Genomic DNA, 20991 nt, shown 5'->3' on the forward strand with positions numbered 1-20991 from the left:
TAATGAGCTGCATCATAGGTGACATGGCTTGGTTGATTTGAGAGAGGAACAGAAAGATAGGTAGAGAGAAAGGCAGAGATCCAGCTCAGAAAGAGGAGAGTGAAAAGCACCAACAGTCCTATTGGAGCATCCTGCCAGTGAGGGACTCCTCTGAATCCCCGCTTAACTTTGACCAGGAGGCTGTGCTCATTGCTGGCTGGCAGGACTGTGGCAGGCAGAGCACCCAAGATATTTGTAAGCCAAATGGCTGTACCTGGCACTGAGGCCCGCGGCCCCAGCCTCAATTTGTGGCTAACATTTCATTCCATTTAGGCTATTAGTGAAGACAAGCTATTCCACAGTCTCATGCTGAAGTTGTTTAAACCTATATCCCTTATTCCTAGAAGTATATTATCCAATCTACTGATCTACTTTACTGCACCTGTGTAATATTATACTGCCCCTCTGCTATCGACTGATATGACCCATTTAATAGGACTCACATGAAACAAGCTCCCATGATAAAAGAGCTTACTGACACACTTATAACCTCTCCACTTTACACCTGAGGTTAACATTCAGAGCGCTTAGAGCCAACAGTAAAAATGCCTACTGTATCTCTTGTTGGAAAGACTACCATAAGATATAAATTTAGGGATTTCTCAAGCAGCACTAACAGATCAATAGGTTTATTTGTTGAGGCCTCAACTTGTTATGTTCATATGTAGTCCACAGCTAGCACTGCTTTCTCAAATTTGAGTGTTTTTTCCTTTGTCTGCTCTCATTCTGACCTATTGATCTGGTCTAGGATTATTCTGCTGGTCAGCTACCTTGTTTTTTTAAAATGAAACCCTTGATCTGGAAAAAAAAAAACCCCAGCAAAGATTACCATTCTTTTTTTAAGCTTTATTTTTTTCAGAACAATAAAAATAGTTTAACAAACAAACACTTCTTTATTCTCTCCATTTCCCCTCATATTTACAGCTGAAGATGAAACAAAACGCCCAGTCAAGTCCATTTCATCTCCTCTTGGCTCCGATCCCACCCTGATCGTCCCTCTCCACCCCCCCACCCCCCTGCAGGCTTGACAGGAGAGTACCATGGCCTATTGCTGTCTTCGACGAGGTATACAGGCTATTCAATGATTGGTGACACATTAGGCTACTTGAAGCAGACATCGCTAACTTTTGCATTGAGGACCTTCTCCTTTTGTTCAGAGCTGCACCACCTGTTCATAAACAGCAGGTATAGGTAACATTAAGCAAGTAAAGAGTGATGACACATGCTTTCACTTTCAGGCATGACTTTGGAAGATTTAAAGACACAATGACCCATTTCACTGCAGAGACACTGCATATCTGACACAAGAGAAGACCAGGTAATAGAGAAGTCTCAGATCCATTCTTCACCCAGAGGAGATAAACTGCTGTGTGGACAAGGGTCCCTGAGGGAAGTGAAGAAATATGGTTTGAATGCAACAAGTCATATATACACACATAGGATTAATGGTTAGCTTCAAAAAAACAGAGCGGTAGTTATTACATTGCAGCAATACTGAATATTCACACTGAAGGACACAAACCTCTTACACAGTATCAGCAACCTGTGGACCTAAAAGGCTTTTTTGTTAAAGAACTTCAAGCACCTTCTAAATGTCATAAAGCAATCAGGCCCTCGAAAGCACTCAGCGGAAATGTCACACAGAACATGAACTTACAGTTTTTCGCTTTTTACTAAGTGTTTATCAGAGATGATTCTCACTATTCACGATCTACAAACACAGTTGATTTCAAAGAGAGAGGAGAGGTTTAGCATTATGAGTAAGACACCAGAGTATGACACAGATGAAGCTTGTTATTGCAAGGTTTTCCCGAAAGCATGAGACAGCAGAATCCCGACCTCCTCCTGGGAGTTGATTACGATTGGATCCTTGTGTGGCGTCATTGTCCCTCTGTGCAAACTGAATACAATCAGTTGAATCAGGGCTGAACAATCAACAGCAGAGGAAATGAAAGATGCCTGAGTAGTTGTGGCTTTTGTGCACCTGATCAGGACAGAGGTATCGATTCAGTCTGAACAAACCCAAGGAGTCGTACTAATCAAACAGAGTTCAAACATAGAAATATTTTACAACAGAGAAAAGATGCAAAAAAATGAGCTATATTACTGCGACTCATTCGAAGAAGAGAGAAGCAGACGTAGGGACAGAAGCAGAGATAAAACCTTTGCGTCAGAGTAGTGCAGAGGTCTGCAAGTAATATTGGTGGATTTGAGCACCATCTCTATGGCTGAGGGGTCAGGGGGGGTCACTGGTCCAATCAGGTTGGAGGGTCATGGCTGTCAGAGCTGGTTTCCAGTGCAGAGAAGCAGGCTGGCACAGTGATGAGGATAATGACGTCTTAGTGTCACATCGGATCACACAGCACATACAGTCACAGAGCGGGAGCAGGCAGACTGGGCCCCAAATGCACCCAATGGGCACAAACAGCCCCAAGGCCTGGCCTTTAGTGTTCCCATAGTCCAGTGGAGCTCCAGCACAGTGCAGGGAGGATGAAATGAAGCTGGATGTACTCACATTTCAAATGTTCTGAAGGGATCAATACAAATCATCAGGGGAGCTTTTGCTTCGATTAAGCCTGATGGCCTGAAGAAGTGCTGGATGTGCATTCATCAGTTTCAGTCCGTTATTTTAGGCCAAAATCAGGAGGGACATGAAGGCTCATTAGTTTTGAGAGATAAAAATCCTCTTCTTCACTTGTCACCCCCACTGCTGGGCCACATGCCAATGTGCTGAGTGCTTCTACAGTAAATAACACAGACAACATGGGTTAAACTCAAGAAGAATATGTCCGAACAATAATATCTGCTCCTCCAAAGTGTCAGCTAAACATCAGCATGGTAACATGTTCACAATGATGACACCAACATGATCTTTAGCAGGTGAAATTTTAACCATTTTGAGCAACTCACTTTAGCTTGATAGTATGTTTACAGTTGCTAATCGTGTTTAAACCAAGTGGCAACCTTTGGTGTTGGATAATTAAGCCAATGTGGAAGTGCATAAAACTGCAGTTCCTCGAGCGTCCACTTGAGATTGGCAGCAAAAGCCCCAGAAGTCACATATACACCCCTGTTAAAATGCCCATTTTGACAGCAGAAATAAACATGTTAACAGCCAACAATGTTGGTCTGGATAGTCCATGTCTTTATCAGCACACAGTGTACAGGTGTGATTTTTTGTATGAGACATCCATCTTGATTTGATGAAGAATAAGAGTTATGCATAATTAGGGGTGTGACTGATATGACTACAAGCAGGTTTGTTGTAGGTGTTTGCCAAGAGGCTTAAGGCCGACCTCAACAACTTGTCAATTGTCTGCAAAACGTCATTTTTCAAATAAAGACAGAAAACCTTATTGCTTACCTTTAATTTAAATATATCTTTAAAGACTTAATCTACGTGATTCTTCATCTCCAAACATTTTCCAGTGGCTTTGGAAGTCCATTCATAAGATCCTTCATTTTCATACAAGTTTAATCCAGAGTTAGAGCAGAAAAAAAAAGACCTTCATCGTCACAGCGACTACTGATTCAAAAACATCCAGTAGCTTACGTAGGAGTCTAAAATGACATTCAATCAGCTCCCAAATACACTTTTTGGGAGATGATTTAACACCAATGTATTTTAAGTTTGCAAATGTTCAGATTTCTCCAGTGTTTTTTGTTCAAATAGTTTATGCTCCTTCTGCTCCAGTGAGGAGGAAAAAAAACACTCCAAAAACATCTTCATCTTCTGTTTTGCATGGAGACCAAGTCACCTGTCAAAAACACTGACAGTCGTTCATAGCCTTTAAAGTTAATATATATATTTATATATAAAAAGGTGTTCATAAATTATTCAACAATGTTCAGTAGATAAAATACCACTTGTATTTCTGTCCTGAAATGATCACTTTGTGCTTTCCGCAAACACGAACAAAAAAAAAAAAAAACATCAAAAAAGAAGCAGCAGATTTTTGCCAGAGGTTAATCCTTATAAAAAGAAAAAAAGTCTTTAAATCTAAAAGGTTTTCTCTATCTGTGACGGTTAGTTATTCCGTTGCCGTTTGTGCCAGGCTCTTCCAGCTCATCGTCCTCAAAGCCGTGAAAGGTGGAGGTGTCGCTCTCAGAGGTGGTGCCAAACAGCTCCTCTGCTCCAGCAAAGGTCCCGTCTTCTTTCTCTTCTCCACAGTCAGCTGCACACAGGAGAGGGATGACGAGCAAGACGTGCATTTTGTTTGTATGTTATACGTTTGTGTATGTGGACTCACTTGTGCATCGACAGGTCGAGAAGGGAGACCCCGTTTTACCCGTTTTCTTGACCGAGCCCTGGCATTTAGTACAGTAGTTGTTGGGAATGCTGGTCCCACCTGGACCCTTTGGACCTGCAAGGAAATCCCACCCCAACAAAAAGAAAGCACAGTTTTAGGGTCAATCAATTTTACACAATTTTTGAATTGCATCTTACTTAGCTCTATATAAACTGTGCCTTTTGTAAATGTTTTACATATGATGCAGCTCATTAGTGACACAGTTTTACTTATTTAATTTGCTTTACTATTAATTTAAGAGATATACTGTAGACTTGTATTATAGATTTCTAGTCTAATTTTTCCCTCTATTTTTTTCTTTCTGATCTCTTGATTATGTGGATATCATTTTGGTGTCCAGCATTGCTTGGGCAGGCTTCAAGTTTTCAAGTTGACCACTTTGTTTTTCACTCCAATTTTTCATTAGCTTTGAACTCGAGCTAAAGTCGTAGAGATACACGTTTGTAAGAAGTGCTCTCTTTTATAGTGTCTTAAAAAAAAAATTGAAAAATGCCAAAGTCAAATTCTGTTAGAAATAATGTTATGATAAAAGTAGTACTGAAGCAGTCATCCTTTAAATATGACAGAATTCAGAGCCAACTTGTAACATTTCTTGTAAGTTGTTCATTTCACAGTATTGTTAAGTAGAACAATGAGACATTTAGTGCACAATAGTGAGTAACTGTTTGATTAAATCAATCAAACATCATAAAGACATTATATCCAGCAGTGCAGTTTAACTTCTCACGTTTGTGTCTGTCAGTCTGCTGTACAGAGGGGGGTCTGGTTGCCACGGAGCTCCTCCCTCCGGCCCGCTGGTCCTCTGCCAGGTGGGAATGGGTGTAGTGGTAGCTTAGTCCTGTACGGTTCCTGTAGCGCTTTGCACAGACTGCAACAGACGGCACACGTTCAGTCTCTCTGCATTTTAGTTTCTAATATGATATAGTTATACATCTGACATTTTTCCTCATGTCTGACCACTTGTGTTTACAGTGTCAGTGTTGTCTGTAAGTTTGAAATCAACACAACATGAGAGAAAAATAAAACAGGTCTTGTGGTTATAAATGGAGCTAACATCTCACTGAAAAAGGGATTCATTCAAGAGTTTGGTTACCAAAGTCACTCCACATAAAACCAACACAGACAATAGAATTAGGCCCCATGTTTGGGAAGAAAAGACGCTGGGCGCCACGCTTTTTCTCCAAGGGCCCGCTTTCTGCTGAGAACGCTCTCTACTCATTGAAAACAATTGAAAAAGATTCGCTGGAGCTCAGAAAAAAAACACTAGGTGGACACGGGGCCTAATATGGTCTCATTTCACAACCACTCTTTATGCTCGAGAAAAGCGAGATAATTTGAGGGTCAAATCAATAACCACTCAATAATCTATCTAAGCAGACAACAATCAAACAAAACAACCTCCTGTCACAAAGAGTCAACAGGTCAGGGTACCTGAGGTCGAAGATTTTGAGTTCAGCTTTTGTTTGTATCTGTCTGAAATAGAAAAGACACCAAACAAAGAAAACATTGTGAGTTTGTGACTTTTAAGTAGAGTAAAATCCAATCCTCCCCACCGGAATTTTCCGCATGAAACCTGCATGTAGAGGAACACTGAAGGCTACAGGGTCACGGGTTCACCTTTTTTATAGTGTCCTTTATCAAAACTGTGCTTTTTTTTTTTTTTTTTTTAAATCACTTTTTGACCTGTTGATAATTTATGCATGAGACTTGTTATTTGAATGACTATTTCTAACATGTTCTGGAACCAAAATTCACAAGAAATGAAAAAAGCACTACTGATCTTGTACAATTTATCAATCTGTTAAAACCTGAAGAAAACTATCCAGTTATATCTTATTAAGAAAGTAAATAGTCAGTGGAAGTGGAAAAGGGTGTTAATGAAATGAAAAAGGTCAAAGATACAGGAAGACTTTCTGTTTTGAGTGAACAAGATTTAAATACAATATATATTACACTTGTACTCCTATAATAAAAATACTTAATAATTGCCTGAGGAAAAAACACATGATATCTAATCTAAACTCAACAATGACCATTACAATTAACTTGATTAAATAACGAAACAAAGGAAAGCAAAACAAGATCACAAACAACACACATGACCCAACACAGCTGAAATATCTGACAATTATTTTCTGCATATATTATGGATATCTGAATTCTACAGAGAATATTTCTATATTGAATTAGCTTCATGCAATTCTTGGTGTGAGCTTCTTGGTGTGCGGATCTTGTTTTGCTTTCCTTAACTTTCGTGTTTTTTGGATCCAGAACCCACTGAGGGATGTGCGTCGCTCAGAATCTTTTCTGATTTTTCATTTAAATAGTGAAACAAACCTTGTCTTCTGTCACTACTTACTGTCACAGACGTATGGCTTATCATCATCCAGGTCAGTCTTCTTACGGCCTGAACCTCGACCCTGAGGACAAACATCCACATATTATAATGATCAGTATGAAAGTCTTTGCCCAGAGCCTTCTAACATGTACATATAATCCACTGCATCACAGGTTTATATATTACAGCTACAAGTTTACTGTGTAAACTCACAGTAAACTTGTAAACATGACAACAGGAATGTGCTCGGCACTTACTCTTCCTTTTCCCCGATGTCTCCTCTTGGGAGTGTCTACCTCAAAGTCATCATCATCGTTGAAAGCATCTTCTGCTGCGTCAGCTTCCAAAACCCTCTGAAACACGGAGAGAAAGAGGACAGACAGTTACAATACTCTAATTAAATTCACTTCAGCTCTAAAGACAATCAAAGTGACAGATTTAGTGCATAGTCTATTTTTTGAATTGTATCTTTATAAATGTAATATAAAAGAGTACAGTGTAGGCCTGCTCCTTTTGTAAAGTTTCTTGAGATAACGTGTTATGAATTGGCGCTATACAAATAAAGATTGATTGATGTTTAAAATGGCTTTACATGTGTCTACATGTATGTGTGGTGGAATGGGTGATCTTCCGATATGACTGATGGTGACTTCCAATAAGAAACAACAGAGATCAGCGTGTGTTGTATCTACAGGGCAACCTATTTAAAACTGAGGAGTCATGTGTTTCCCATCTTTATTCATATCATATGGTTACCAAATCAGGATTACCATATTAAATAAACACTTAATGGAAATTCAGACTGAGGCTGTCTACTTGTCTAAAATCTCTCTTTGTGAGGCAGCAGTGAGCTCATGAGCAGGTCAGCTGGAAAAACTTGGCGAGTTGCCTTGACAACTAGTTGGGGCACAACACTTCACCAACAGCGCCAGAGCTCTACATCGTTTGAGCGATATTCCTCTACATTTACGTTAGAAACTATTTGATGGTAATACCTCACCTGAACATTTTAGATGTGTGTGAATAGACGGAGTTAGCTGCCAATGCATTGTCCTTGTTGGGATCACTAATGCTGTCTAAACTGAACTGAAGATAAATACAAGCACATGTACAGTGGATTGAACTCACCTGGATCTCCAGCAGGCTCTCCTCGTCATTCTTAGAGTTATTCCTCTTTTCAAGACCCTCTCCTCGCAGTAGAGCCTCCAGCGTGGTGCTCTGGGTGGGCAAGCTGTCCTTGGACATGAGGCCGCCATCTGTACAAGACAAAAACAGGCAACGCTTGATACAAAAAAAAGACACATTTCTAAAAATAATCCAAATAAGCCATGGACAGCTTCAGAACTATACCATGTGCAGCTTTTTCCATTTACAACCTCAATTATGACAACTATCAGTGCTACAACCTCTGAACTCAGTGAGCAGCTTTCTACCAACATCTTTCTCTAATGTCTCTTCTCTTCCATTCACACTACACATAATACATTCATGTGGCAATTTCCTAGAGCATTTGTTGGTTAAAGTGGCTCTCTTTCTTTTTAGCTTGAAACAGAGGGTGTCATCACATTTAGTTCCAAAGCATTATCTTACAAAATGAGAATTTCTGCCTTATTATTGTATGCCATCCAGTGAGATAGCAGTTCACAATCATGTGTGTCCAGACTCGTCTAAGGAAACTGGTGAAGAGTTCCGATGAATTTAAAGGAGAATTATTAGGATACGAAATGGAAGTTATGATTCCACTGAATAACTTCCAGTCTGAACACTATCAACTTGCTGATAATTTGATGGTGAAAAAGAACAAAGGAATGAGAAATAGCGTCATCATTTTGTGCAACAATGAAATTCCACTTACGGGTTCAAATGTTTTAGACTAAAAGACCAAATTGTTTAGCAATAACTGATGAGCTTAACAAATGTTACCGCATGGATGCTTTAGAAACTCCTGTGATGTGTAGATCATTTGCAGCACAAATATCTACACATCATGAAACTTTTCAACGTGAATAAACCAAAAATAGGGTCAAAAATCAGTATCTGATTTCAATAATCCTATGTCTCTTAAGTCCTACAACTGCTGTACATGCCGCTTTGCAAACAGTGACAAGAGCTCATAGTTCCCTTTGATGACCTTCCAGTGTTCCAGGTTTACAGCTTTGGGGGGGTGGGGGGTGCGGGCAGACGGACGCCGACACAAACACTTGAAGGAATCTTGGTGTTCATGCGTTACTTTTAATGACAGCTGTCCTGTTCTATCGGAAAGGTATCCTTAAATGACTTCTTTCCCTGATTTCTGACTCTATCCACTATCCTATCTCTACAATAAAAATAAAAATAAAAAAACACCTTTCTTTTTATTAACTTGACCTTCAAGGGGGGCGGGGGGTGCCATTGGGGGGTGGGCCGCCCCCCTAATATAATGATAGGGGAAACACTGCCTTCTCTAAAACATTGTGCTGTCAGACAGCAGGCTTACTTAGACAGTACATAGAGTCTCAAATTTAAGCCGTTTTCACATATGCACTCCGGATAATATCTAGATAATTACAAGAGGACAGCTCCGGAGATTCTCCCGACCTAGCCGTTCACATATGCTCTTCACAGCGGGGGGCTATCCCTGTCAGAGGGGAGGGGGATCGGGGGATTTCCTGAGGTAAGATGGGACGTAATAAAACAACGTGGAAGTAGCGGCCGAAGCAACAGAGTCCGCTACACAACGTTATAATGAGAATATTTGCCTTTATATCAATGCTATGTGTAATCCAATGGAATGACAACATCCACAAAAGAGAGGAGAACAACATACTGACGGACAGAAAACATAATGCAGCCGTTTAATTATGTGCACGGAGATCGTAGTGGTCACGTGCAGACACTGTATATAAACGTCATTCTCTTCCCATTCAGCTCACTCGGACTTTCTGCGGAAAAAAATACTAGGGGTCGGGCCGGAGAAACTCCGGGTAAAGTCCGTGCGAAAAATGCGGCTGTTTGCATTCACATATAGCCTAAAGCCCCTCCGGGTAGCCTAATCTCTGGAGTTTTTCAGGAGATTTTCGTATGTGTGAAAAGGGTTTTAGTATGGGAGGCAGAGCTGTCAATTGCCCTCTGTGTTACTATTTACTTGTTTTGGTCCAGGAGGCAGACTATCCCTCTTCTTTTAAGACTGGGCTCGAAACTTTGATTTTTATAAAGCTTTTCTTAAGGGCTGGCTCAGACTTGCCTTGTACCTCTCCTCCTATAGGCTCATTCGAGCTGCAGACTTGATACATCTGGCCATCAGCACTCTCTTCATCTGTTTACATGCTTGTCCCATCTGTATATCTTTCCAGCAGTTTTGGGGCTTTATCATCTCCCAGATTCCCATTGATAATTTTCCCTTACATTCACCCCCACACTCTTCTAAACTACCACTATTATTTCTATTTCTGACATTTATTTAACTATTATTATGATTATAGTTTTAGTTGTTAGTATTGGTCTTATCTCTTTTGTAATGATAATGATTATTAATGCTTTCTGTTTTTCTGTCCTGCTCTCTTTCATAACCTTGCGCCATGTCTTTGGTTCTCTCAGCTGTCCATCTACAACTCCAGTTCTCCTGGAGGTCTCTGCCTCTGAAGGAACATTTTTAATGTCACTGTAGCCATGTGTTTTGTCAAGGTGGATTTGTTGGGTCTTTTATTTATGACATGAGACTCTTCTTTTGTGTGATTTAGAGCTCTATATAGTCAAAATTTTGTTTTGGCACCGAATGGCGATATATAAAAGAGCAGACAAATTCCTCCAGCAGGCTGTCATCAGTGCAGACATCTAAAATTGTTATTGTTGTCATTTTGAGAATGCATTGTCATTGTTGGGCTTTAATAATCCTGCACTATGCAGACATCAGGCTGACTACAATATAGTTAGCTGAAGATCTAAACAAACGGTGTAGCAGGCGAGCAGGTTGGGCAGACAAAGCAGAACAAACAAAAGCTTCAACAGTCAGTTCGAAATCTTATTTGCACAATCTCTTCTCCTCAGAAAGCCTTGTGGTCATCTAGTTGTTTTGTTTATGTGTAAAAGGGTAAACACTTCAAAAAACCCTGACTCCAGCTTTCCGTGAGCCCTTACACACACTAAAAAGACTTCTGCAGAATATTGAGCATGAGGTGCTAAAGCAACAGAAGACTGCAAAGGTAAGAGGCTGATACAGGAGGTAGGCGTGGGATGCAGATACAGCATGCTCCTCAGAAATCGGTCCTCCTCCATGCAGCGGCAGGCCCTCACCATTGTGTCTGCACACGTTGACTTTCAACTCTCCGCGACGAGACAGACCCCCCCCCTCCCCTCCCTCTCAACCCATGGGAGCTGGGGGGGCTAAAAATAGAGCCGGCAGCAGCCTGCAGCACAGAGCTGATTCTGCATGCAGCCCCAGTCTCTAGCACAGCATCAGTTAGACAGCCAGCCGAGGCAGCGAGACAGACTATGGCTGCTGCTCTGTGCTGGCCACCTCTGGCCAGCTGCACAATGTACTCCACATATGAGATGCCAGGTTAAATCAGGGCATGTCTCCTCTCCGCGGGGCACTTGCAGACAGCACAGAAAAATCCACTGTTGCTGGAGAAGGGAAGGGACAGCAGGGTGGTGGTGGCGGGGTCTTAGCGAGCTCAGTGGAAAACAATAGGCTGCAATTGGATGTGTTTGGGAAACAAAGGCTTGGTTCATATGCTGGCTCTAAATCTTGCTTTCTCTCCCTGACTCTCTCATTCTTCCTTATTTTCTCCACTTCATGAAAATGTATGCAATGCAGATATTACATTTAAAACCAACGCATAAGAATGATGCATTTCTTTATCAAAACATATTGGAATATTCAGAGCTACAAAGAAAGTGGAAGATGTAACACAATGTTTCTGTGTGAGATTTTCTCTTCTGTCATGTTCACTCCTTAGGCTAATGTAACATCCCAGTGGGCATACAAGCCTTGGGCACAGAATGGACCAGTTATTTGAGCTAAGTAACACTGACTACAAACATACAGAATGCATGGCAGACTGTGGGGAGAGTTGAAGAGATGAAAGAGTTGCCAAAGAGAAAGAGACAAAGCCAATCAGCGAGGGAGGTGGTGAGGAGAAAATAAGATTGAGGGGGAACAGAGGAGAGGCTAAATGTGTTGAGTGAGTGGTTTCAAGTGGCGGCCAGAGAAGCCAAACTCCATTCCATAACATTTATTAAATACTGTCTGCAGCGGCCGGACTCTGTCTCGCTGCTCCCAGCAGTGGTAAATCTAATTACATGTTCTGCTTCTCACAAAACAAGTTTAGCAGCCGGAGTGAACACGGCCACATTTCATCCTCTGAAAAATGACTGGCAGCCTGTTCTGCTCAGCCCACTGAAACAAGAGTGATACGCTTTTAGCCAGATTATTCCAGATCATCACCAGTAATCACATGAGCTGAAGGAGCTGGTGGAGTTGGTTGAGAGACGGGTGGGGAGGATGGCTGAGTGGGAGGAGGCAACTGAGAGGAGCAGAAAGGGTAAGGTAGGTGGTTTGAGGAGAAGAGGCAGCAGGATCTTACCTAGCTGGAGACCGTAGATGCCCAGGCGGGGATCTGTGGTGTTGTGCAGCCGTCTTTTCTTTCTCCAGCAGCGGGCAGGGTATGTGTACATCTGCCCAGCTCCAACCCCTGCACAACATCATTTATTAAAGCTTTTTTTGCACTCTACAGACACACGTTTTTTTGAGTTGATTTTTTATTAAAAAGGCACTACTGATTACATTGATATTTTGTTAATTTTGAAAAATTAGGATCAAGATTTACATTTTATTCACAATGTTTCTGGCATTACTGTGGTCAACACACTGAGGCTAGTTAAACATTAAAAAAGTAGCTTACAATTTCTTGTTAAATGAAAGACAACGAAGGAGAAAAACTGTTTGAATAATACAGAAAAGGGAATTGTACCTCAATGCTAGCAGCTGTTTGACTAACAGCAGTGCTTTGAGTGTACAGCTAACATGTTTGCAATGACTTGGCTAACTTGCTGATGCTTACAAGGTTTAACGTAATAGTTTTACATTTCTGAGTGTGTGTTTGCATACCGGGGCTGCGGTGGTGCCGTTCCATCCAGATGTAGCAGTTGTTCTGGGCCACGCCGGTTTGTGAGTCCAGGAATGGCAGGCGGACGCTGCGTTCAGCACACAGGCGGGCATTGTAGCTGCGGCACTGCTCAATGGCCTCCTTATAGAATTGGTCGCCCAACCTGCAGGAGGCAACGTCAGCAGCAGAGGTCAGTGACACTGGGTAGTGTGGTTGCGGCAGAGTAGCCATGACATGATCTTATTAGCAGAATCTCTGATACGATAACCAGCCTTTTTATAATGGATGAATACCTTGATAATGGCCTGTTGCTTTGCAGGCCGCAGATCATGAAATTAGCAAGTTGAGGCAGCTACAAGATTTGTATTCAAGTTCATCAGAAACTCCCACAACCCATATAATGCTGTTAACGTCTGTTCAGACTTCTCATTAGCACTCTTCAACTAATAACAAAATGACAGCTGGGCTTTGGTTGCCTCTGAAAGCTTGCCATCGGGAAGATTTTGTTAAATAAAATAAAAATAAATAAATAAATAAAAACCCAGTGACACAACTCATCTGTTCCCACTCCTGATATAAACATATTATTACCTCTGTGGGCTCTTTGTCTGATCTGATTTAAGATAGGCTGTGACTCAGTTTGTGGCTCTGCCTGAGTCAGATTATCGCAACAACAGAGAATGTGGGGTCGGCTATGGAGTCAGTCAACACTCTCACATTTTAGTTCCACATTTCTTAGTGCCACTGAGATTTTGGCAGTCCCTCAGGGTTTCAATGTTAATATTCAGAGTGAAATGGGGGAGGATATTTCACATTCAAGCCCTTCATGGCTGCCACACGCCTGGTATGGTAATTAGCCTACTTAATTAATCTCAGCAGAGTGCCTAGCACAAGGGCAGGTTATAATTTAAGTGTATCAAAGATGGGGGTAAATGCAGCAACTCCTGAAATCACAGATAGGTACGTTGTATGTGATTTCCACAATCTGTTGTTATATCACAGGTTAAACAGGGCACATAACAGCTACTGCGTCCTCTGGTATCAACATCCCTACATCTGGAAAATGAAGTTCCAGCACGTGTTCCCAATTAAAACATTAGGGAGACGGCCATTTTGAAGGCAAACTGTTAAGCTGCAGGCTGAGAGTGAAGCCTGGAATCTTAAAGCAGAGGAGGTGGGAGCCTGACTTTTCGGCATCAGATCCCGCTCTCTGTCTGCCTCTTCATGAGACAACATTCAGTATGAAACAGTGAGCACTGAGCAGCATAAAGAATGTCTTCCTGCACAAAGCCCACTGCTCTGCAGTTCAGACAAAGCCACTGTGTGTGAGACTTCTGGGAAAGAGAGGCTACATGTAAGTGTGACTGAGAAGAGTAAACAGTCACAGGTACAGAGCTCAGGCAGAGGTATAAAGGTGTGAGAAAGAGAAAATAAAAAGGAAGCAAGCAGGTGTTTCAAAAAGGTATTTGTGAGGGGAACAAAAGGGTAATAAGCTAACAAGCAAATCATTACTAATTACTTTAGGACTTGTCCTTCCAATCATAACAGGATAATGGTTTCATTGTAATTAAAAATCAAATCAATCTAGTCTCTCTGCCCTGAAAAGGTGTCAAATGGTGTTTCTCAGTGCACAGAGGCAAGACATCTGAGATTGATTCACACTTTCTCACCCTATAAGACGCAAGAATTTTTACAAGAGGAATCACGCAGGGATATACTCTAAACACATTGTGCACAAAGCTAAACACACATTAAGCTTGAGGGTTAGACAACTTCACCAGTAGCTTAACAAAGATTTCCTTAAAAGATGAATAGTTGGCTCATTAAAATAACAACAGTGCTGTGTAATAGTGTGTCTGAATTGCATTACTCTGATCTGTACCATGTGTTTAGGAGGGTTTCATTCCCAACAGTTAATCCCCTTCAAACTGAACTACTTTACTGTCATTCCTTGATATCATCGCACAGCTCTGATGGGACAGTGTGACATATCAGTTTACTAAAAGCACACCAGCTGAAAATGCTCCCTGAAGTCAGCTTCAAGTGCGCACTCAAAGGGCACACACCATTGAGCACTTAGAAACTCCTGAGATTACTTGATTTAAGCAAACCAAGAGAGGATGATGGCAATATGTCTCAAGTCAAATCCTGCTGCGGTTTGAGGGGAGTGAGGGAGAACTGATAGGTCCTTTGGTGGGTGCATGCAGTCTGTAGCGTGTAACACTCTTTGTAAAGGCCCAGGTATTCTGTGCAGCAGGTGCACTGGCTAAGGTGAGAGATCTTCCTGACACTTGTAATGAGTGACAAGCCCCACACCATCGACCACCAACAACAAAGGAGGGAGGAGTGAGTCACACTGACACACAACCCACCCGTATAGACACTCGTACTTTTTTTTTACCTCTCGTCTGTTTCCATGTTTCCATTTGTCCACTCTGTCATTCAAAATCAAAGACTGAGACATTGGTCAAGAAAAATTCCAGTTTCCACAACCTAGGTTTTATTATTATAGTTTTGGCCAACATTCTGATGGAAAATAACTGTGCTAGCATTGGCTCTCCTTTTTTTTTTCTTCATATTTGTGAAATACTCTTTCTTTACACCCAAACAGGTGATCAACAGATCACTTGTTTGCAGAGAAAGGCAGTTAGATAAGCAATGACAAGTTTTGCTCCTCAAAAAAAAACCTGTGTTCACTCTTCCTCCACCAGACGTTACAGGTGACATATTATACAAAATACACTTAACCATGGTTTTCTAACACTCACATGTGTCCCTGTAGCAGGGGTGGGCCACATGCGGCCCTGATCAACCCTCAACGTGGCCCTCAGGTCAATTTTTACATATCGATTCATTGGAAACATGAAGAAAACATGACAAAATCTGCCATGAAATCAGTTAAATTTGAGACATAATTGAAAGTAATCGTTTTTGTATACTACAATTTGGCCCAATTTGGTGAGAATTAACTGAATGTGGCCCTTGCTGTGACCAAAGTTGCCCATCCCTGCCCTATAGCCTGTCTACAACACTCCAATTATGAGAGGTCCATCCTCTGTCTTTTGCCTGCTCCACTTTTCATACAATGTGTGCTCAAACAGGCTGTTTTTTTTTTTTAGATTTTTGCTTTGCGACATTACAAAGAGCAGTAACCTACAGCTAGGTGTTCGTTCTGCCCTCTGAGTCTGCCCTCACACCGTACACAATAGGGAATGGAGCAAGAAAGCCTCAGGGGCGTGGTCGAACAAAGCTCATTTGCATTTAAAACTACAGACACAGAAACAGCCTGTTCTGAGCAGAGCTGAACTAGAGTGGTTTATGCTAAAACACAATACAGAGCCCATTTTTGGCAAGAAACTACACAGACATGTTTTGGGGAGCTCTGAGACTTATTTAAACTAGCTGAAAATTAGTCAAATATGTGATCTTTAAGAGGCATTGCACATTAGGGATGTGTGTGACTAGGTGACTAAACTATTATGTTGTCACCATTGCTTCTCGGCACTAGAACTACTAGTTGATTAAACTAAGTGGTAATAATTTTATTAATTTAGGCCCACAAGGCCAGTTAAATGTTGTGTCTTAGCTGTATCGAAGCACGAGCCAGTAGCAGGGTTGTAGCTCTGGTTAATGAGCTTGCTCTCCCTGCTCCACAGCCTGAAGTTAACCCAACACAGTGGACGGATAGAATGTCGTGGTCTGGGAGCAGCGCAGGTTAACTGACATGAAACCACTCCACCGAACAAATACATAACCACATTCAGCACAGACAACAACATGAAAGGAGGACGAAGGCTGGCCGTGTTCACATTTGCACTCCTAAAGAATTTATAGAAAATTTCAGGCAGGCTTGTAATCTTCCTGAGATGGATGTTCACACATGCACCTCACAGTGGGACACTATCCTCGTCAAATTGGGGGGGGGGGGGGGTCTCAGGAGGCAGGACACGACGTAAAAAGAATGATGCAGAAATGGCTGATGAGGCACCAGAGTCCAATGCTCATCTGCCTGCTCTGTCACGTTGAATTTTTAGGAATATTTCCAGCTGCGTCTACACATCTGCTCATCCTGACTTCATGCAGAAAAAGTGCTGGTGTCAGGAATAACTCTAGATAAAGATGGGGTGAAAATTTAAGCCGTTCACAAATGCAGCTCACCCTGAAAATTTCAGGAAGTTTTCAGGAGTTTTGTTTATGTGTGAAAGCACTGCAACTGTTGGAAACATCAATGACAGTTTACAGACTACCTCCCTGGTTCAACTTGGACCTTTCATTCATCCCACAGTTGTGCACACAGTTCCCTGTAAAATCGAGGGATTTCATTACCAACACCTTAAATGGACCCACTCTCAGTTGCACCTGCAAATAAAGTGGTTTAGATCAGTGGTTCACAACCCTGTATGGTTTGTGAATCATTAAAGTGAAACAAGATCCACCTACTTATCCACTGTTTTCACTGCTGGAATATGACAGCACAAGAAGGATACTTATGCCAAAAGTTAAGAGGAAAATAAGGCTAAAAGTTTAAGGAAGTTTTGGTGAATAAAGCAGAGGAACATCCTTTTGCTTTTGTTTGACTTTAATAATCTCAAGGCCCCTTAAATGTATCTCAAAACCCCTTGAGGGATCCTGATGGAGATTCATAATATTTAAAGTGTTTGCTTTTATGAAAACTGTATGATTTCTAAGTATATGACTGTCTTTTTCCTTTCCAATGTTTTCAGATCTCAGAAACCTATTTTTGTGACTGCAGTTCAACCTCAACTATAAATAAAATAGCCAAGCCAAACAAGAATAACGCTTCAAAGTGGACTGGATTAGTAATACTGGTGTGCTTGGCAGGGCTAAAAAAAAAAAAAAAAAGGTGCCTCAGAGGTATGTGCTAGACATCCCCAATATCTTCCAGTTGAGTAGAGGAGGTGATCGTGTGCATGAGGGCGAGGAACAAAAGCAAATCTTGTGGCCAGTGGGGCCTCCACTATCAGAGCGTTCCTGTCAACGGTTCGCCACGTCACATTGCTTCGTCTGTAATGCAAGCATGTGTCAACACTCATTTTGCAGTTGAGACCAAATATAGTTTATAAAAAGAGCAGCTTAAACAGAACTCCAGCGTCTACTTCAAAATGGTCCAGCACTCAGAGGAACTGACTTGGCTGAAAAATAAATGAGCATGAAAAAAAAGTCTTATTAAAAAGATGACTTTAGTCTCTTCAGCTCTGTTAAGGAGGTTTCTGAAATGTGCAGGTGCACCGCTCCTTCACAGGAAGCCAGAGCTACCACATAACAAGAGAGGGAGGAGGAGGAGGAGGAGGAGGAGGAGGGCCTACACAGTGACTGCATCCAGAAAACAACCTCTGATTACACCAATCAGCACAGCACAGTCTGGTTGAGGGCAGGAGGAAAAAAAACGACCATACACCTCCACAATGCAGTGTCAACAAGCAGCACGCCTGACTCACTCAAAGTCGGCCAAACATCACCGACAAGGTATCTGACAGATGGGGGGGAAGGATCTCACCGACAATGTCAGGAGAGCTGAAGAAGATTTGTCTGACCTACAGAAAAACTCCAGCTGTGGCTAAAATTTTAATGAGCAGCTCTTTTATTAATCAAAAACTCCAGACTCCATTTTAATCAGCGGATTGTGGAGATTACTGTCGTCCCTTGCTCATAGGAGGGACAGACCTCACACAGACGTGCGCAGGCTTGCACGCTGCGGCTCCATCCTCCACCACGTTTCTAAAACAAAAGTCAAAGCGGCATTTCATTTCCCAAAAGTGAATCATCTTAGTACAAAAAAAAAAGGGTCAAACTGGTCCACGGGAGCGACATCCAATTAGTGTCAAGTGTGACTAATTATAATCTGACAAACGTGTGAAATGAAGTCAGAAACCCAAGACAGAAGCTAATTATAGCACACTGAAACACTTCATTAAGCACAGTTTATAGCAAGGAGACATTCCACATCAGAATGCTAAAACATCGTCGGGGATGAAACAGTGGGCTGACAGCAGACACACAATGATGCTTGTCAGGACACAAGCGATGGTAAATGGTCCAACAAGGAGATACATTTTTCAATAACACTCCTGATCTTTATGTGATAGGAGCAATGATCATGCTTTAAGTAAATATTATTAACTTGGCATTTGCATGAAGCACTTTAACATCAAGTAGCCTACTTCACTTAGCTGTTAAGGTGGCTGTTATAGTAATTGTTTTGTGCAATTCCTCTCAGGAGTCATGGAAACTCTGCATGAAAAGAGCAAGATTCAACAGAAATGAATCAAGCCACAATCCATAACATCATAAAGTAAGTATACGCAGGGTTTCTTTGTGTCAGGCTAGAGTTGTCCCATACTGAAAACAGTACTGGTAACGACCTGAGACCGGCTACAACTCTGCATCAAGCACCAGCGAGTATATCGGTAAATGCACCAATACGATATGATGACCGATTAGCCCCTGAAAGAATAAACATGTTTACGGCAAAAACAAACCATAACAGTTACAGGCTGGCAAACAGTTAGTCGATCTAGCAAAATGTCAACAAACGGTGCTTTTCTATTGAAAACATGTATTTTTTTTATCCAGCAGGTATTGAAGAGGTTTCTGGAATCTGTCAGTACGCTGGGTTAGGTGACAATCAGAAATCTTAATTATCATTTCATATCTCTCTCTCTTTCACAGGATTCAGTCTTTTTGAATTAGCACGAGCAAAAGGCATATCACCTGCAAAATGCAATGTTTTGAAGAGGACTATCAGGTTGCACAGACCTAATCCTGTGCCCTCTCCTACATGTAGTGACAATAGATAACAATGGCATCAACATGGGTAACATGCGAAGTGTTGTCTGAGAGAGGTCCACTCCTCGTGCTCGCTGTCCACGGAGGTGCCAGTGTACCTCTGTGGAGGAGCAGATGGTTCTCCTGCTTGCGCCCAACACTTCCTCTCTGTCGGAGCATCTCTCTGACAGATGGGCCCAGGATCCTGGACCAAGCTAATCTCCAGCACTCCTCCACTTAAAGGCACAGCGGAGAGCCTGCTGACTACCTCCACAGTCCCACAGACAAGAGAGCCATGATGGTGAGAGGAACACATCAATACTGGCTGAACGATCCTTTGACGTCAAACTGAACGTGCGTGTGGTTTAATGTTAAATTACTGTGGAGTTTAATTATAAAATGACAAGAAACTGCAGGCTAGTTGAGTCTCATTGCATATAAATACATGAATCAGTAGAATAGGTGAAACAATACAACATAACAAAGGAGAAATGGAGAAAAGGTGGAGCATTTCTTTGAAGTTGGGGAATAAAATGACTAACGCACGAGCTCCTAAAACACCAGCAGACCGTCTACTTCCTCCGGCTGCCCCAATTGCTGTCACTTTTGTCGTTTTCGCCAGCAAGCATGCAAATAGGCTACACAATGCCTCCTCCCTTGCCTTACCGGGTCCTGACCACGTCTGCGCTCGGAGGAGCCAAAGTTGACATGTCGACAATTCACACTAACTATAAACGACTTTCGGAATGTCAGACGATATTCCGCCGCTCTGCCCGGCCGAGCACGAAGAAAATCGGCTTTTAATCATTCGGAGCAGCGCAAAGGCACGCTGTCGACAGTTTTCAAATAAATGTATACCCCAGGAAAGACGACACTGTGTCGCGTTGAATGCATAACCGTGTGGAGGAAAAGCTCTTCTAGTGCGGCCAGAATGTCAAGCAGCCTTTAGCACATGTTTAAGACTAAATGTTAAAATCTCCTGGAAAATAAAAACTATACGAGGCTACTTTGCCATGCAAGAAGTACACAAAATGAATTTAGACAGCTTAATCTCTCGTATGCAGACGGCTGGAAATCCCATGCACCAACAGCCCGTGTTAATATACAAGTTGGAAACAAAGTAATTATTCAGAATTTCCTAAATGTCTAAATTACTTACGCTTTTAGTGGATTCTGAATGACAGCCGCCATTTTGCTACAATGTAACGCAATATCGGCGTCTTGCAGTTCTGGGGGAAACCTACAGCGATCGACCAATCAAAGCCTGGGGTGAATTCGTGGACCAATACATCTGCAGCATACGCGGATGGGGCGTGGCTTTATGAGTAAACTGTCAAAATTATTTTAAAGGGTTTTCCCTTGTATTTATATTGTAGACTGTAACTGAATAACACTTTTAAAGAGACCATTACTTGAGCCTGGAATATAATCA

At 41.8% G+C, this 20991-nt stretch overlaps 1 protein-coding gene across 2 annotated transcripts; it reads right to left on the minus strand.

Annotated features, from left to right (window-relative positions):
- Positions 1–870: 870 nt before the first annotated feature.
- LOC132993376 (zinc finger protein DPF3-like) lies at positions 871–20832 on the minus strand. Of its 2 annotated transcripts, XM_061063187.1 has the most exons (11): positions 20719–20832; positions 12776–12936; positions 12252–12359; positions 7816–7943; positions 6945–7040; positions 6709–6769; positions 5781–5822; positions 5077–5217; positions 4290–4403; positions 3404–4214; positions 871–2779 (listed from the first exon to the last, which is right to left on the minus strand). In XM_061063187.1, exons 1-10 carry the CDS (start codon positions 20748–20750, stop codon positions 4054–4056), a joined length of 1044 nt encoding a protein of 347 aa, XP_060919170.1. In that variant the 5' UTR covers positions 20751–20832; the 3' UTR covers positions 871–2779; positions 3404–4053. The 2 variants fall into 2 exon arrangements, with proteins under 2 accessions (XP_060919170.1, XP_060919171.1); XM_061063188.1 differs by lacking the exon at positions 5781–5822.
- Positions 20833–20991: the final 159 nt, after the last annotated feature.

The sequence above is a fragment of the Labrus mixtus genome, chromosome 18 (assembly GCF_963584025.1).
Source record: "Labrus mixtus chromosome 18, fLabMix1.1, whole genome shotgun sequence".
NCBI lineage: Eukaryota > Metazoa > Chordata > Actinopteri > Labriformes > Labridae > Labrus > Labrus mixtus.

What these genes read in the sequence shown, in the direction of transcription:
- LOC132993376 (XM_061063187.1), bottom strand. Translation starts at nt 20,750, where the DNA reads ATGGCGGCTGTCATTCAGAATCCACTAAAAGC. An exon ending in TAAGCCATACGTCTGTGACA is followed by an intron (nt 5,823 to 6,708) that starts GTAAGTAGTGAC and finishes TTTCTATTTCAG; the next exon opens with ACAGATACAAACAAAAGCTG. An exon ending in CTCAAAATCTTCGACCTCAG is followed by an intron (nt 5,218 to 5,780) that starts GTACCCTGACCT and finishes CGTCTGTTGCAG; the next exon opens with TCTGTGCAAAGCGCTACAGG.